The sequence below is a fragment of the Balaenoptera acutorostrata genome, chromosome 3, assembly GCF_949987535.1.
Source record: "Balaenoptera acutorostrata chromosome 3, mBalAcu1.1, whole genome shotgun sequence".
NCBI classification, from domain to species: Eukaryota; Metazoa; Chordata; class Mammalia; order Artiodactyla; family Balaenopteridae; genus Balaenoptera; species Balaenoptera acutorostrata.
The window spans coordinates 143,611,712-143,630,092 of NC_080066.1; the positions used below are offsets into that span (position 1 = coordinate 143,611,712).

General features: G+C 48.3%; 1 protein-coding gene across 9 annotated transcripts in view; it reads left to right on the forward strand.

Moving 5' to 3' along the window:
* SYNE2 (spectrin repeat containing nuclear envelope protein 2) overlaps positions 1 to 18,381 on the forward strand; it is a 317,434-nt gene that overhangs the window by 296,372 nt on the left and 2,681 nt on the right. For 7 of the 9 annotated variants that reach the window (XM_057542105.1, XM_057542104.1, XM_057542107.1 and 4 more), the window contains 13 exons: positions 5,097 to 5,284; positions 5,795 to 5,945; positions 6,300 to 6,482; positions 7,916 to 8,053; positions 9,061 to 9,255; positions 9,767 to 10,049; positions 10,560 to 10,628; positions 11,544 to 11,683; positions 13,524 to 13,638; positions 14,358 to 14,560; positions 15,523 to 15,723; positions 16,692 to 16,820; positions 18,035 to 18,226. In XM_057542105.1, coding sequence (XP_057398088.1) covers positions 5,097 to 5,284; positions 5,795 to 5,945; positions 6,300 to 6,482; positions 7,916 to 8,053; positions 9,061 to 9,255; positions 9,767 to 10,049; positions 10,560 to 10,628; positions 11,544 to 11,683; positions 13,524 to 13,638; positions 14,358 to 14,560; positions 15,523 to 15,723; positions 16,692 to 16,820; positions 18,035 to 18,226 — 2,187 coding nt within the window. The remainder of the gene's footprint in view (positions 1 to 5,096; positions 5,285 to 5,794; positions 5,946 to 6,299; positions 6,483 to 7,915; positions 8,054 to 9,060; positions 9,256 to 9,766; positions 10,050 to 10,559; positions 10,629 to 11,543; positions 11,684 to 13,523; positions 13,639 to 14,357; positions 14,561 to 15,522; positions 15,724 to 16,691; positions 16,821 to 18,034; positions 18,227 to 18,381) is intronic. The other 2 variants (XM_007192976.3, XM_028169234.2) reach the window with 1 other exon arrangement.

The window sequence follows — 18,381 nt, forward strand, 5'->3', positions numbered from 1 at the left end:
TGAATAATGTTTAACATGCAGACCTTAGTCTTAGTGGTAAATAAGGTTTTTTTCATCTCTGTTTTTGTTACTATAGTTTTGGCAATGAATTGAAAGAAAAATAATTTTTCCAACCAAAGAAGGTTTTCATGGGACAACACTTGATGGGTCTGATAGAGCTTCAAGAAAAGGGGGGCGCTTGGGGGGGTGGGGAAGAAGGAGCATGTTTGGACCAATAGCTTAGGAAGTCTCTCCTGCAATGTTTTGTGCATTTCTGTCATCAGTTATATCCCCTCTTAGCCAACCCTGGAAATTCCACAATTTGAACACCACCGAATCCTGCCCCTAACCTGGCGGGTGCTTTTTGGTCTCACTGACTTGTCAAATCCACTCTCCTACCCTCCGTGGGCTCACGTTTACATGCTCATTCTCATATGCAGTGCCTGAGCTTCTCTTTATTTTTAAAATAGCTAAGCTTATATTATTCTTTTAGTAGCTTTCCTTCACTTGTTTTTCTCAGCCCTGTGAGCAGATTCTGTTTTAACCATATGAGCAATATGGTCGCTACCAAGTTCACAGCCTTGTATCTGTTTTCTTCATGTTTCCTCCAAAGCCTTGGTGTTTGTTGTCTGTCAACACACCGGGGCGATTCACTCACATATCCCAGCTGCTTGGAGACAGAATTGGGGGGCTGAAACTTTTTCATCAGATTATCAAGGCCAGAAGGCCACCCCTTGATGATAAATTCTCTTGAGGTCGGGTCAGTCCTTCTCATGATAATAAGCAACATCTCATGCTACCATGAAAAAGAGCTAAGTATTTGATAATACTCTGGACTTTGATCTTTATTTAATCCTATTACAAGTACTGTTTGAATAATGCCTATTCTCTGATTTTTCAAACTAGTATGATTTAGCAATGCTGCAAAGTAAAAATACTGGTTTTTCCACTTAGCCTCAGAAATTTAAGTATGCCTTTTTCACTGAGGTCATCTATATTCTGTCTTTGCTTTGTGGAGAAATGAATATTGATATAACTACCATGCTAATGGACACTGCAGAGATTTTAATGCCCTTATCAGTAAAGGGCTACTGAACATTATCAGCTTTATTATCAGCTTTATTTACAAGATTGATCCATTAGGTTGAATTTCTTGAATAGTCTCTTCATAGACAGGCCTTGCAAATAACCATTTACCCTGACTGGTGACAACGTTTTTCCCTTTAGCCCCTGGCTAAATTTGGCAGGGGCTAATAACGTGTGTTAACATTTTATATGTCTGATGTGTGACAAAACATCATTAAATTGCAGGGAATTTATTCCCAAGAGTGTACAATTTGGAGCAGCTGCCATTCTCTTGGCCACGTGTGTTCCTGTACTGAAATGGTATATAATTTCAGTCTGGTTGATTTGAAGGTTTCCAATTTATAGAATTTAGAATCACCATCATGGAATTCTTATTAAAAAAAAAATTATGGAGTTAGTATTCAGGACCACTTTGCTGTGAAGAAGTTGGATGTGTTAATTTTCTATTGCCACCGTCACAGATTACCACGAATTTAGCAGCTGAACACAAATTTATCATCTTATAGTTCTGGAGGTCAGAAATCTGACACAGGGCTAAGGTCAAGGTGTCAGCGGGGCTGCTTTCCTTTCTGGAGGCTCTAGGGGAGAATCCATTTCTTTGCCTTGAAGTTCTAGAGGCTGCCTGCGTTTCCTGGCCCATGGCCCCCTTCCGCCATCTTCAAAGCCAGCAAAGGTGCATCTCTCTGAGCCTTTCTCCCTCTGATTGACTCTTCTTGTACTTTTAAGGACCCTTGGGATTCCATTAGGCCCACCCACGTAACCCAGGATAATCTCCCTATCTTAAGGTCAGCTGATTGGCACGCTTAATTCTCCTTTGCCATGTAACCTAGTATAGTCACAGGTTCTGGGGATAAGGACATGGTTCCGGGGATGCCAATATTCTGCCTACCACAGATGTCCTGAGGAAACCTGTAGTATTTTTATTAAAAAAACAAAATTATAACTAAACCTAGACCTTAAATGCGCCACCAAAAACAGAAAATGTGTCACACAAAATAATTGTTTATGGGCCATTTTTTAAAAACCTTGCCTGTGTTTCTGTCACTGATTTAAATATAATAAATTCCTTGATTGCTTCCAGAAATAAGACCCAAACGCTTGGGATCATCTAGTAGTGCCTTCTGCAAAAGCCCTCAGGCCCCAAAAGTGATAAAGCGCCATGATGTCCCTGGACCCTCATTATAGCATCCTTGGGGGCCTGGTGCAGAAGGGGCCAGACCTTATAAAAGTCTTTTTTGCTTCTCTTCTTCATGTGAAACTCCTTAGGTTATAAGTGTTGTATTGTTATTCCTGTAGAATAGATCATCTTCAAAATGCAAAGGAAGTGATGGCCACCTTGTGACACGTTTAAACCATGGACCACTTTCATTGAGTCTTCAGCATCTCTCTCCAGTTTTCTTTGGTTGCCTGGTTCCCAGGCATCCCAGGGGTGGCTGATGGTGGCCTGGGGGGTTCGTTACTGCCACACCCTATAGTTACCAGTAGTCCCCTCCCCAGTGGCCAAGTCAGCTTCATGCCAAAGCCCCATCCACTGCCCAGGACCACCCTGCTGGACTTGCCTGACACCCCCAGCCCCTCCTACGGAGACACTCCGGAGCCACCACCTGGCTTCCCACAACACACGACATGGTTTTCTGCCTTCTCAGCCTGGTTTTCCTTTTTTCCCCTCTGTATCTCATTTTTTCTAGTTCCTTTTGTATTCTCATTCTTCCTGGCTGCCTTCTCGGCTCTGGTTTCCTGTTTCTCCCCATGTCCTCTCACTGCTCCTCAACTTCCCTCAGCCCTTTCCCAGCTTCAGTGCTCTGTGTCACCTACTCAGGAGCAGAAAAACAAAGTAAACAGGCACTCATGTTTCCAGAACCGTTGGCAAAAGTCTTTCACGTTGTTTTACGTTGTTTCTTAAGTCGGATTCGTCTCTGCGTTTGAACACTTTTGAAATCCAATCGTTGTGCAAACTCGGGCCTCAGTGGGTACTCGTGGTGGGATCATTTCAGTTTGCAAAATGTCACTTGTCCAGTACTTCAGTGGTTTGTGTTTTAAAATATGGTCCACTACTTTATTTTATATTTTACAAGACAACTAACTAGTTCATACTACAGTATCAGTAGGCCATTTTGTGGTGTATTAGAAGTTTGTTTTGGAAATTTTGAAAAACTCTGGACTCCTTTTTTAGCCAAGATGTTCATGGTCTTTTGTAAATTATCAGAGAGCTCATTTCTTGCCATCGTTTACCCTTTATATTAGTTTTCTTTAGCTGTTTCATTCAATAAAAGCTGAGTAAAAAATGTAGAGTACTGCAAAGAGGCTATTAAAATACATGGCATTCGTGTTTATCCATAGACTAGACTTTCTCAGTGCTTTTCAACCAGATCCTACCCAACCCTACCAGGTGAGGTCAGGGGCAGGTACCATTTTTCAATGATAATTGTCAATATTACTTATTTAGCACCAGCGTTAGGATTCCTTATTTATTATTTTGGCAAAAAAAAGTTAAAAAGGTTGTTTATCAATACCTGTAAATTTTAGGAAAGCCTGTGGCAATTCTGTGAACGGGTAAGAATTCTTAAACCTGGAATTCTATTTAAACCTATTAATTATAAAGCTAGTCCACTGACCCCAAGATGACTGCCCCCATTGCAGCGTTTCAGACATTTGTCCTAGACTGCAAAGCTTAAAAAAAAATCACCTGCACATCTCTCTTCATAGGACACACAGGGTGACAAACTGAAAAGCACATTTTCTTCTGAATATAACTTTGAGGTGCTCATTTTTCATCCGTTAGGGTCTGTGTTGAGAACCGCTTGATTTAAAACTTGATTTGAGTGTTAGCATTTAATTCTTTCATTTCCACCTGGACACAGAATTATCCAAATGTGCCTTTATCAGAAGAAAAGTAAGAAAACATTAGTCCTATCTGGTAATCCAGTCGTAATCTCCAAAATTGTTAAATATTGAGATGACCTGGAATGAACTTCATGCTGCTTTTCTGTAGACAGTGGCAGCCACTGTTTATAAAATAATCCCTCCTGTATAATGAACTATGTTGAATCCAGGGAACTTGCATAGTTAGTAGCAGCTTATTTAACTTTGTCTGTTTCACGATGTCATTTGGGTACTAAGGTGAGTGGTGTGGTCTCATGTCATTCATCACAGAATTTGGATATCAGGAGAGGCCTGGCTCATCCAGAAGGACAAAACAAACTGGCTCCTTACCTCACCCTCCCCCCAGCCCTGCCCTTGTGTGTAGAAGAAACACTTCCTGGGTGATAACTGAAAATGCCATGTTTATGCTTAAACAAGTTTTCCACTTCTTCCTATGACCGTGCATGTTTTTCTTGGTGACCCTTCGTTTTCCTGAATCAGTAGCACTCTCCCCATCATGGGACAAGACTCCAGAGACCCCGCCCCAACCCTGAGCTACAGCCGTGACCGGAATCCATCGGCTGGAGGGCAGCGTCTCTACCCCTTGGGCCCATGGAGCCCCAGGATAGACTCCTGGGGAGGCTGTGGACACCGTGCAGCTGCGAGCACAGTTTGGGGGGTGGAGGTGTATGAAGATAGTACAGAGGTCTTAGGAGATTTAAGAATTCTGTGACCCATAAAAGATTAAGAGTTTCTGTTGCTGAAGTTTTAGGTCCTGTTGAAGATAAGTCAGTTTTCCAAGGAAGACCTCCCCAGAGCCAAGTCTAAATTGGAGGCCCTTGGGATCAGGTGGTAGGGAGTAGATCCCATGCCTCTCCAGAGTCTGGGAGGTGGGTGGGCTCTCAGGGCAGGGAATCCCCACTCTTCCTACCCCCTCACATAGTCAGTTCAACAGATCAATCCCATAGTTGCCCGCAGTTAGGCCTTGTGTCTGATACTGTCGCACAGGGGTTGCCCAAAGGTGAGAGAGACTCAGCCTGTGTTGCCGAGTCCCAGGTAGAAATGCACGCAGGACCGTGCCCCCCCCGGGCTGGAAGAAGGGTCGGGGGGAACCTTCCCACTACCGCCACCAGCACCTCAAAGTGCTTCCTACTCTCCCATCGTTGTAGGACCTGCAGCGAGACATAGAACAGCACAGTGCAGGGGTGGAGTCTGTGTTTAACATCTGCGACGTCCTCCTGCACGACTCCGATGCCTGTGCCAACGAGACTGAGTGCGACTCCGTCCAGCAGACCACCAGGAGCCTGGACAGGCGCTGGAGGAACATTTGCGCCATGTCCATGGAGCGCCGGATGAAGTAAGGACCGCGCTGCCCCTGGATGCCAGCCACGTGCTCCCGACTGACCTCCGTAACAGTGACCGTGTTCTGTTAGCTTCACTGAGGGGCGTGCCAAGTATTGGCGGGGAAGGCTCAGTAGGTGTGGCCAGTCCTTATTAAGGGGATCATGCAAGGAGAATACAGGCAGGGTCATGTCTCTCCCCAGCCCTCCTGTGTCTTGGGGTGTAACGGCGGGTGGCCACTGTGCTGATGTGTCCCAGCTCTAAGCAGTGGAGGACGCCTGTCTCCTGTCGGGTGACCTCTGTGAAGCAGGAGCTCTGAGGGGCCTGGCGCTCCCGGAAGCGGGGTGTCCTGACCACAGAGTGATGTCTCCGGTTGTTTCCTGGAAGGGGTAGCAGGGTCTCTCCCCCTAAATATGTAGTGCCAGTGCAAGGGGGGCTGGGACCGGGGCCAGTCAGGGGAGAAAAAGCCGTGTAAAAGCTCGGCTTGGAGTGGGTGGCTTGTGCTGAGTTGCTTTCCTCCTGTTAGAATTGAGGAGACATGGCGGCTCTGGCAGAAGTTTTTAGATGATTACTCCCGCTTCGAGGACTGGCTCAAGTCCGCCGAGAGGACGGCGGCCTGCCCGAATTCCTCCGAGGTGCTGTACACCGTGGCCAAAGAAGAGCTGAAGAGGCTTGAGGTGAAGGCCCTCCCCAGCCCCGTGGCCCCGGGAACCGAGGATGCGGCGGGCTCGGGGCGGGCTTCGATGACTTCCCATAAGTGGCAGGCGTCCCCGCCTCTGGCCGCGGCCGCCCAGTCCCCAGCCCGCCATCAGCTGCCCCAGCGGCTTTGTGGGGCGTTACTGACTTATGCCAACCGCAGGCCGTGAACTTGAAAGTCTGTTCTTCAGTAGTGTCAGAAGAACGGGTGAGGCCAGCCCTCCGTGGCCATTCCGTTGGGGGATGGACGCTTGAGGCAGGTGGTCTGGGGCCTGGAAGGGGTGTCCCGGCGCCCTGCAGCTATGGCACTGACAGGGTCCCCCCCCATGCCACAGGCCTTCCAGCGGCAGATCCACGAGAGGCTCACGCAGCTGGAGCTCATCAACAAGCAGTACCGGCGGCTGGCCCGCGAGAACCGCACCGACACGGCCAGCAAACTGAAGCAGATGGTGCACGAGGGCAACCAGCGCTGGGACAACCTCCAGAAGCGGGTCACAGCCATCCTGCGGAGACTCCGAGTAACCTCCTCTACGTCACCGGGTCATTTGTAGATACTGGGGAGGTGGAGCGGGTCTGATATGTGATGTCAGGCTTGTAACAAAGCAGCGGGTAGAAGATTTCATTTGAGGCCTAAGCTGTCTTGACATTCTTCCAGTACAGCCTTCCCTTTTGTTTAAGCCCAAAGCTGCCAAAAAGCGTTCCTTTTTTTTTTTTTTTTTTTAAGTGAAGTTATTTGCCCCGGAATAGGCTTCTCAGGCAGAGCTTATTCAAGGGATTGTGTTACCAACACATCACTTTTTTTCTTCGACTCCTGTCACCCCTGAGGGTGTCACGTCAGCCCACACACTGCCCAGAGTCTGGGGCGCTGCCGTCACCGGGTCTGGCGGAGGGTACCTCTTAGTCTGGGACGAGGCCCCCTTTGTGCATCTGCCCGCTTTTGTGTGTCCCGTTGGTTCTTGCACTGTGAGGGAACAGGCAGAGCCCCCCGCTCTGTATTGGGGGTTGGGGACAGTGACAGTTCTCCCAACTTCAGAGCAACTGTCTAACCTCAAATGATGGGTTTGATTCTGGGTTGTGAACCGTCACCTTAGATTTCTGTGATTCAGAAGACATCATATGTCAACCTTTGTGAGTCCAGGTGTAAACTGACAGGACCGGTGTGGGTTGTTGCTACAGGAAGTAATTTTAATCCTTGCTTCTGTTCTTAAGGCAGAGCACTCTTGAAACCATTCTAAGAAGAGGAAAATCTGGGTTTTTTGTTTAACCCTCTCAGGAAGAAATGGGCTAGCTTTTCCACAACCCCCTTGCATTAATTTCTTTATCTCCTGCTGACTTGATTTGACTGTGACCAGCCTAAACCTTCACTGGGCACTATGTTGTTTGAGAATCAGCTGCCCATCTATGAGGTGGTAACCCAAGAGGCCTCCTTCATTGGAAGTGATAAATCTGGGTTTTCTTTTTTTGAAGAAATACATACGGAATTATATCAGTGAAGGCAAATGGGGCACTAGTCCAGGCTCAACCCCGAGATCAATACTTTTCCATCCTGAAGCCACTAAATCCTTCTGTCAAGCAAAAGCTCCCACAGGAGGCTAACAGTTGAAAATAGGCAAGTGCCTGGCTGGACTTTGAGAGGGGCGTGTTCCCCAGAGGACAGACTGGGAAAATCACTGACTTAGACTAGAGAATTATAGAGTTTCAAATGCTGCACGAACCTTAGAGGTCACGGTCAATGTTCCCACACCTCGTTTACCAGCAGATGCTGAGACTCAGGGAAGTTTAGGGGGCTCGTTGGTATCCCACAGCCAGGACCAGACCCCAGGCTCCTGGCCATGTGGGCCTCCGGGGGTACCCTGGGCTCCCTTTCCCCTCTTCTGAGAGTGACCTTGCTGTCTGCCTGAACTCCCGTTATGCCATCAACACAAACGTGATTTTTTTCACCCTTTCGCAGCATTTCACCAACCAAAGGGAAGAATTCGAGGGGACCAGGGAGAGCATTCTGGTGTGGCTCACGGAGATGGACCTGCAGCTGACCAACGTGGAGCACTTCTCGGAGAGCGACGCCGACGACAAGATGCGTCAGCTGAACGTAAGGCCTGCTTCCTTAGCTCCTCCCCGCAGAGTGCACCTAGGCAGAGGGGAGCTGGCCAAGTGCAGACTTCACCTGATACCCTGAGAGCAGGTTCCAGGAGTGTCAGAGCAGCCGGACTGCATCCACCTGTGTACTGCCAGGTTATCACAAGCAAGGATACTGTTCCTTACAGTCAAGGGGTATTGGAACGAGGCCCTTTATTCTCTCTGTCGTATGTAATCATCCAAGGGGAGAATGCTCTTGCGATTCCAGACAGAACTTCATAAGATGCTGTTCCTCCAGCACTTGAGTCTGAGTGCAACCTGTGGGCTGCAGCAGGAGGAAACTCTCTCTCAAGAGTGGGGTCAGGGCACTTCCCCGGTGGTCCAGTGGGTAAGACTCCACGCTCCCAATGCAGGGGGCCTGGGTTCGATCTCTGGTCGGGGAACTAGATCCCATATGCCACAAGTAAGAAGAGTTCACATGCCGCAACTAAGACCCGGCGCCGCCAGATGACTAAATAAATATTTTAGAAATAAATTTAAAAAATAAAAGACCTCTCATTTAAAAAAAAAAAAGAAAGAAAGAAAGAGTGGGACCAGGAACAGGTGTCTTCTCTCCCACTGTCACAAATGTCTGTACTACACTTTAATCTCACTATAATTCCCTCCGTGGCTAGATTTTATAAGCGGTTGAGAAATGGAAATTCGCCTTCCATGGTATAACGGCACCAATGAGCATTATTACTGTGTCAGCAGAAATGCCCGGTGGAGACTCACTATGGGAAATTTTCTGATTCTACCAAGCGTCAATAAGACAAGGTCTGTCCCTCACACCCAGTAACAGTAAAGGTTCATCCATGTCAGACCTTTAGAATCATTTTAACTGGAAAAGTCAGTGCCCAGAAGGGGGAAGAAAAAAATGCATATGTATGATCATTTTAAATTCTTAAATCTTTGGAGTCACTTAGTTAAAACCTGATGAAACTAGAGTTTGAAATCCTTTCTTTCTCATATTCTAAATAGGGTTTCCAGCAGGAAATTACATTAAATACCAACAAGATTGATCAGCTCATCGTTTTTGGGGAGCAGCTCATTCAGAAGAGCGAGCCCCTGGACGCCGTGCTGATTGAGGATGAGTTGGAGGAGCTGCACCGCTATTGCCAGGAAGTGTTTGGCAGGGTCTCCCGATTCCACCGGCGGCTCACCGCCCACGCGTCGGTAAGGGGCTGCCCCTCACGCGGGGCTGCTGGGCCACCCGAGGTTGATGTTTGACTCCACTTTTATTAAAGAATTGGGAAACTTACTGTGCGTGGTTAACAATGATTTATTCTATGGTTAAAAAAACAAAAAAAACTGTGTTTTTGTTATGCTGTACAATATTATATGTCACAGGTGTACAGTATAGTGATCCACAATTTTTAAAGATTATACTCCATTTATAGTTATTATAAAATATTGGCTGTAGTCCCTGTGTTGTACCGTATATCCTTGTAGCTTATTCTATACCTAATAGTTTGTACCTCTTAGTCCCCCACCTCTATACTGCCCCCTCCCCAGTTCCCTCTCCCCACTAGTAACCTCTAGTTTGTTCTCTGTATCTGTGAGTCTGCTTTAAAAAGCTGAGTTGAAAAGTGTGCTCTTTCCACACTTACTAATATAGAGCCAATACTTACTCAGAAGCCGCCAGTTCCCGGTGGTTAATTCTGAAAACTGGATACCCCCGTTCTAGGGCTTGGAAGATGAAAAGGAAGCCTCTGAGAATGAAACGGACGTGGAAGACCCCAGAGAGATCCAGGACGACTCTTGGCGTAAAAGGAGAGAGAGCGAGGAGCCCTCGTCCCCTCAGTCCCTTTGTCACCTGGTGCCCCCGGCGCCAGGGCCCGAGCGCTCCGGCTGTGAGACCCCCGTGAGCGTGGATTCCATCCCGCTGGAGTGGGATCACACAGGTGACGTGGGGGGCTCCTCCTCTCACGAAGAAGACGAGGAGGGCCCATACTACAGTGCGCTGTCAGGTATGGACCCGCACGGCTAAGTCCTTAGCACCTGAGCAACACGGCCAGCTCTCGGTGGTCGGAGTCCGGGCTGTGGCCGACCCAGACTTCCTGTGGCTTCCTGTGTCTGTCCTGCCCGCCTCTGACCTACCTGAGAGCTGGCTCATTCCTATTCCTGGTGGAATGAAAGGGAAAAACAAACGAAGTCCACGTCGGGACATGAAGGCTATTTGCTGATGGCCCTTGATAGACGGGAGGCTCATCAGTGGCCTTTTCAATTGAGTTTTTCAGAATATCAGTAGATTGAGTGTCTCTGTCCTTTCTACGCAGTTCCCCTCCCGCGCCGCTGTTTCGGACGGTCAGGAGTTAACTGAAAAAATCCTTCTGGTTCTTTAAAGCTTTTTAATAAAACAGATAAAGGGTAGTCACTTTTCTCCTCCCAGGTGACAATGTTTCTACTGTTTTAACTTAATACTTGGGCATTCATCTACAGACGCCTGCAGTGAGGAAAATGACATTGTTCTTTTTCAGATGTAGAAATCCCTGAAAATCCTGAGGCATATCTTAAAATGACCACAAAAACTTTGAAAGCGTCTTCTGGTAGGCCCCTGCCCGTGCATGCGTCTCAACATGGCAGCGTCCTGTGGTGCACACTGCATCCTAAACCTCGCTCCCGTGTCATGTCTGACCTCTGCCTTCTGTGGACACCATGCGCCTTGGTCCTTGTGTCATGGTGTATTTGCACTGCCGTACTCACACATAGCTTTGTGCTCCATACAAAACCCTCCCAGACCAGAGCAGTCTCCACGCCTTCCCCCTCCTCCCCTTCAGGCCTGTGCAGAAGGGAATTTTTCAGGTGCCTTTTTAAATTTTTATTTTTCTCTCCATCTCACTCAAGCCCTTTGGCATGGGCCAAGCTTTCTTCATGGTGGCTTGGTTTAGAACTACTACCCTGCTTATGGTGATTTCCTGGGAAGAGGGTGGGGAGGTTGGGGGAAGAGGGTACTGTTGCCTTTGCCGCAGGAGAAGACACCTCCCTTTCCTTGACTTGCAGCTCTGATCTTCATTCCCTGCCCCATCCCCACCTGCAGTGGTTGGGGAGAGCCACGAGCGGCCCTTTGGTCCCCTAGTCCATCCTGATGTTCACTCTTCCCTCACTCCTAAGAGACCTTCAGTCCTCTTGGCCCCCAAACCCGGCCTTGCCGCCAGTGCCCCCCTCCGCTAGAGCCCTCGGCCCCAAAAGGCCACTCATCCCGCAGCAGATCATGTGTTTGTCGTGCTCCATTGTGAACCCATCTAGTGAAGGCCCAGTGTCGCTCAGTTGCATGAGTCTCATTTCATTCCCTTCTGGGACATACTCACATTTTGCAAACATGCATGCTTTGCAAGGAAAGCTGCAGAACTCATGTTATACTATAACCTGATGCCATGTTACCCATGACCTTTTTTGTGTAACTAAATATGAATGCTTTGGTTGGAGAGAATGGACTGTCACTTGCTATTTTTTTGTTTCAGGTAAATCCATTTCTGAAGGCCACTCGTGGCATGTTCCTGACAGCCCTCCCTGCCGCAAGCGTCGCTACAAACAAATGGGAGGTGACAGGAATGTCCAACCCATCCCCTCCGATTCCAGCACCCCTTATAAACCAGCCTACGTAAGTCTTGACCCCACTGAGAGCACAACCCAAGTGCATGAGTAATAGTTAAAATATTTAAAGAGAGGGAGCTTTGGGTGTATGCTGTATGTGGTCACTCCCCAGGCATATTTTGGGTTGGTTTTCCCATGGTGACATACTTCATGAGAACTCTGGCATAACTGACTAGACTTAGAGATAGCTGTCAGGCCAAACACCGTCTTTGAGTGTTGATGCGCTATGACAGGGATTATTACTGTTGAGTCAGTCATCGTGCAAACAGCGGAGGAACAAAGTGCTGGCCTTCCTGAGCCGCTCCTGAGCTCCCAAACCTTTGATATATTTACCTTGACTACACATCCTATTCAGAAAATCGTGACTTCCTATTCAGAAAGGTTTGACAGTGTGCAGTGGTTGACCTGGGTTTGATTCCCTGCCCTACCAGTAAATGGCTCTAGGACCATAAACACTTTACCTTGCCTCTGTAAGCCTTCCTCACCTGAGGATAAACCTACCTGACATAATTGTTGTTAGGATTAATGTGTATGAAGGTATAAAGAAGGCCCTCGAAGTGGTCACCATTATTATTGCTGTTATCACTACTGTATATAGTTTGTCGTTGTTGTTAAACCAGTGACTGTTCCCTCTTAGTTGCACTTTCCTCAGGCAACATGAGCCCTTGCAATGCTCTGGCTACGCAGCTGTTGCGGGCCAGCCTGCGGAGGATTTAACGTTGGCCCCAGATCATCCTCGGTACAGAGAATTAGTGATGAGCAAGTTGAAATTAAGACGTCTCGCACATTTTTTAGTGTCATCTCTTAGAGAAACCAGAAGTGATGTGAGCATGACTACATTAGTTGTCAGCGTGCCCTCTGTGTGGAGGAGTGAACGTTGCTAGATAGTTGGAGAAGGTTCTGCCTAAACACGGTCAGAGCCCAATCATTTGATAATGGGTTGCCCGTGCCCAACTCGGAAACTCTTCCTCTTGCTTAGCAAGCAGTTATCATTTTTAATCTGTCCCTCTGTGGTGCCGAATAAGACCTGACAGTCCCGGAGAGAGAGCCCCCAGCACCTCACCTTTGCTTTGCATCCAGGACCATGTGGTTTGGCCTCTTCCGGTAACTGTGCTTGTGTTCCTTACCTGGCCACTTTCAGAAGCTCAGCCCTTTGTGTGTGTGTGTCTGCAACCACCAATCTGAAGGTTTTTTGTTTTTTTCTTTTCATTCCACACAAATAGGCCATATGGACACAATCCAAAAAACATGAGTTTTCTTAAAAAAAAAAGATACATTTATTTTTGGAAAGTCCTGAGATAACAGTGCAGTCAGCTCTGTGATAACACAAGAGTCAATATGTACAGTGAAAGATAAACGCTTGGTAATGAATGACCCTAGGAGGCAGGTTTGTGCTCTGTTTCCAATTCCCGGTGATAATAATGCCAACCAGCTCTATGGAGTGACTGGGAGGGATAACTAAAATTTTGTAAAATACTGTACAAATGTAAAAGTGCTAACACAATAACAGTCTGGTAAGCTCAACGATTGTTTTTAAGTCTTTTTGCATGGTTGGATTGAGGAGCATTAGGAAGCCTCAAATTAAATCAGGCCATTTTATTCCCAATATTGACATCTTACCTGCTTACCCCTCCCCCTGCGCCTTTGCTGAAGCTTTATTTCTGCCATCAGCTCTGCTGCTTATAAATGCTACCCATGCACTAAAGTGCCTCTGTATTACCAGCAAGTTACCGTTCGAAGGAAAGGGCTCCTATATCTTCATTTCTTACCTGTTAATATGAACCAAGACATTCTTCAGACAGCCTTTAAAATGTATAGATGGTAACATAAAAATTGTCTCATTCTAGGTAAAGCTGCTGTTGTCTCCAGGGACTGAAGGTGGCAAAGAAGAGCCAAGAGTCCCAACCGGCGGCCCACAGCAGGAGGACGAGGGCCTGGCTTCTCTCACCGGGCAGCAGTCAGGTACAGTTAGATTGGGCCATTGTTATGAGGTAGAGACGGTGTTTTGGGTTAGCTGGACATTTACTTTAAGGCACTGCTCAACAGAACATTGATTAGGAATTGACCAACTACATAATTCACCAAAACTGCTGAACTTGGCCTATAGCAGCCACTGTTATTTTAGAATCAGCTGACTTGTGTTTATGAACAAATTCCTATTTGTTACTTATTCTCTAAATATCAACAAAATGAGCCTCATGATAAAGGGTCTGTTTTCACCTGCATGACTTCGCTTGTATGTGAAGATCAGACACGAAGATGATGATCGAAGAGGTGTGTCGGGTGTCTCCTCGAGAGACCAGAAAAGTCATGACTCAGCTGAGCCTAAAGTCAAGTGCATAGCATCGACCTGATCGTTCATGGACAGAGGGGAGAGTGCCTTAAATACAGCATGAACCGGAGTGCTGAACCTGGGACCACAGTGCATCTTGGCAATACGTTGGGCCTCCTAGCGGCTCCCTACTTCGTCCCGGCCTGTGTGGGAGCGCAGCAGCACGGGCCTTGAACCAGAGCGAGGGAAACGTGCTGTTCCACACTTGGGGGAAGTGATAACCCCCAGACCCCAAGGCTCCTGCAAGGAGCATCCCCTGCAGGTTTTATCACTGTGACGCTGAATTAGTTGGAAGCAGAGAAATCTGTTTGCATTATTGCTGCTTTTTATTGGCGGCTTTTTATTCCAGGTGCCTTTGATAGATGGGAGTTGATCCAAGCGCAAGAACTTCACAGTAAACTCAGAATAAAACAGAACTTGCAGCAGCTGAACTCTGATATCAGCGACATCACCACGTGGCTGGAAAAAACTGAAGCAGAGCTGGAAACATTAAAGCTGGCAAAGCCTCCCTCTGGTATGCAGGAAATGGAGCTCCGAGTGAAGAGGCTGAAGGTGAGTGAGGGCGCGGAGGGCAAGAGGACTTCAGAACGCATGTGCACATCAGATCCTCTGCCAGCCGCGTCGGGGGCGGCTCGCACACGGTGTGTGGTTAGTGGCCTCTCGCAGTTCATTTCTGTAACTGGCAAGGACACAGGTGAAGATTTGTATTTTCATGCAGAGGAGCATCTCCAGATGATCCCAAAGCCCAGAGCAGTGCTGGGGAGGTTTGGCTCCCATCTGACTGCTGAGGGACCCCTAGACTCTTATGGGACCCCCCCAGTGGCCACGGACAGGCAGCCTAAAAACACCCTTCCAAACTGTATGCAGGCAAGACGGGGGGTGGAGCGCTGAGGTGAGAAGCAGGACAGCGCACCTACTGACCGACTCTGCGGCCTGATCGGTTACTCGGCTACGCAGTTAGGAGCTGTCACCCCCACAGCCAGGGAGCAGGGGAGGGGCAGTTTGAGCCCTGCACTTTGGGGGTGCTCTGAACATGAGCCTGGGCTCCCCAGAAGACCCAAGATAGGAGTTTTGGGGTATCCAGGCAGTCTTCACATTTGTACTATTGTTTTACTTTGTGCACTGATATATCAGGGGTTACCATTCATCCTAAGGAATAACGCTTCTGCGATACGCTGGGGCGAATGCAGGATAACTATGTGTGCTTTATGTAGAAGACTTTTAATCTGATCCAGAAATGTTATTAAGCCAGACAGAGGCCAGCAGGGTCTATTCAGGCCTCCGGTGTAGTTGGTCCACGTCCCTCAGCCCAGTCATCTGGCCAGCCAAGTCGTGACCTTGTAAGGCAGCTCCCTTACCTGAGGCTTCCCAGCCAGTGACAGGCGACGTTGCTCTTGTATGCCAGGCCACGGCTTAGAGAAGTGTTTGGAAGATCCGTTCCCCACTGAGGTTCAAAATGAACCCCACATCACTGTTTCCGGAGTGCCTGACCCAGTCTTTTCCCTCTGCGGTAGGAGATACTAAAAGCCTTTGACACCCACAAGGCCTTAGTGGTTTCTGTCAACGTGAGCAGCAAGGAATTTCTGCAAGCTGAGAGCACCGACTCCAAAGAGCTCCAGGATAGAGTCGGCCAGCTGCGGCTGCGCTGGGATGCGGCCCAGGGTGCGGTGGAGAGCTGGAGAGAGGGCTTACGGCTGTCACTCATGCAGTGCCAGGTACGGCGACTCAGCACCCAGCCGGTGCCCAAGGCCCAGTCCCGAGCACAGCCAGGCCCACGTGGGCAGGAGAAGAGATATGTTTATCATCTTCAGGCTGCTTTCGCACAGCCAAATATGCTTTGTGTTAGGAAGCATGTGCTTTACCATTTGTTTCCAAAGCGGCCTGCCTGCTGTCTCAGAGACCTGATGCTTGCCCTGCATTTCCCACTGTGTTGCCCAGACCCACCCGTACTGTAAGGGTTCCAGCAAGCGTTCCAGTAGGTTGGAAGTGTCACACCAACACTGCCCTGTGTCTGTCCTTTTGCCAGGAACACTGGATAGGAGAGTGTTAAGAGACCTGGCCCTAGAACAAGGAGCAGCTTAACCCAGCTCTGTAGTTTTAGTAGCCGTGTGACTGTGGGGAAAACACTGCACCTTCTAGACCTCAGTTTTCTCATCTGGAAAATGGGAATAATTCCAGGGCCTACCTCACAGGGTTCTTTTTAGGACTAAATGCATATAACCTTGACCCAGCACTGGCCACACAGTAAATGCCCAACAGGTGAGCTCTGACCCCATCCTAGGAAACAGGAGCCCACCAGCAACCACATGCAGCACTGTCTTTGGGCCATAGTCTGTCCTGTTGGGGTGTCTCCCTTGACCAGTGAATCCAGCAGATGTGTTGAATAATTTGTGTGCTCTTCCTAGTAATATCAGGTGGGGTGTTCTGAAGCCCCACCTTTCTGCCAGCACTTTTAACATGGCAGAATTCAGCGTGCCTCCTGGGACAGGGCCGAGTGCTCTCCTGCCCTGCTTTCCCTCCTTTGGGGGCCCTGGCATTTAGTTTAAATCTGGCCCTTGTATTCACTGGATAAGGACCAGCAGAGCAAATGACGATGATGGATTAGCAATGGCACGCTGCTTCCCAGCACACCTGCCTTCACGGTCTAAGAAAGGGACATGCTCTGACGTCTGCTGTTTTTAAGGACTTTCACCAGCTGAGTCAAAGCCTGCTGCTGTGGTTAGCGAGCGCCGAGAGCCGGAGGCAGAAGGCTCATGTCACTGACCCAGAGGCAGACCCCCGGCCCCTCCTGGCATGTCGCGAGGAGCTCCTGGTAAGTCTCCTCCTAAGGGGCCCTGCGCTACCACTGGCCTCTTCAGGAGGTCAGTGCTTAGGTGGCCTCGCCTGGCGTTTCTGGAAACAGCGCCCACATGGTGTTCTGCCCTCGTGTTCTGGTTGGTGTCTACTGAGCATCCCTGCGCTGTTCCAAAGCAGGGTGAGTGCAGGGACGAAGAGCCGTGGTCCAGAGCAGGAAGTCTTCAAGACTCTCAGGAACCGGTGATGGAGGCGTTTGGCAGGATCCTGAGAAACTGAAGGCCCTTTGAAGTATTTTTCCCTTGTGGAATACAGCTCATTTGGGAGGAAACGTGGTGTTCAGTCACCTGGCAGTCATGATGAGCTGTATGGGTTTTCCATAGCCACATACACATTCTTTCTTCTGGGAGGGTGGTTGTGTTTTCATATATTTATCTCACCAACAAGCCAAGGTGAGACCCATGTATTCTCACTTGCACTCAAGGTGACATTTTTATCCATATTTTTGTATGTGGTTTAGTTTTGTTTGTTTTTTTTGTGTGTGTGGTTTAGTTTTAAACATTTTAAATTTAATCAAAACACTGGTCATTGCTTAAAAAATATTTTTTTGTTCTAAAATCTTTGTAAAGCCCCCGTGTCCAGAGCAGCTCTGTCAGAGCTTTCTGCAGTGATGGAAATGTCCCATAGCTGCACTGTCCAGGGTAACAGCTCCTGGCCATGGTAGCACCCAAGCGCTTGACACGTGGCTGCTGTGACTAAAACTGAGCTTTTAATCACGTTCAGTAGCCACACGTTGTCCAGAGGCTACCACGTTAGACGTCGAGCAAGACAGCGCAAGCAGATTCACGTGATTCCTTATATTTCTCAATGGTACGCATAAGCTGCACTTTCTCAATTTGTCCTTTTAGACTTTCCCTCAACTTCCTGCCATCGGGGATGAGGACCTAGTCTTCCCACAACACCCCCCTCACTCCTTTCTTCTAACTTCTCCAGCATCACTATTGTCTTCAGAATGAGAAGGAATTAAAACAAAAAATAGGGGTAGAGAGTAACCAACTTGCTATCTAAGTGATGCCAGGCTTGAGGACAGGCAGGCAGGTAGAAGAAGGTGGTTCTGAGTTGGGTACCAGCCACCACTCATCCTGGAACTTCCCTGGCACGGAGAAATCTTCTTCCGGCCACACTAGCTTCCCTTTCGATAAGCAACTGTTTGACACACGTTTTTATTTTTAGCAACTGGAAAAGGAACTAGTGGAGTGTCAACCTCAAGTAAACTCCTTACAAGAGATTTCCAGCAGCCTGCTTATCAAGGGGCACAGAGAAGACTACATTGAGGCTGAAGAGAAAGTCCATGTTATTGAGAAGAAACTCAAACAGTTGCTTGAGCAAGTGTCCCAAGACTTAGTGTCCTTGCAGCGAAGCCAGGTGAGTCCCCTTGTAGCTTCTAAATATAAAAACGTATGCAAATGGGAAAGCAGCGTGGCAGCCCTGCTTGGGGAGGGAGGCCGCAAGCACGTGGCAGCGGTCAGAGAGGAGTCGGGCCCCTTTGTGCTGTGTGGCCCTAACAAGTTACCAAAGGC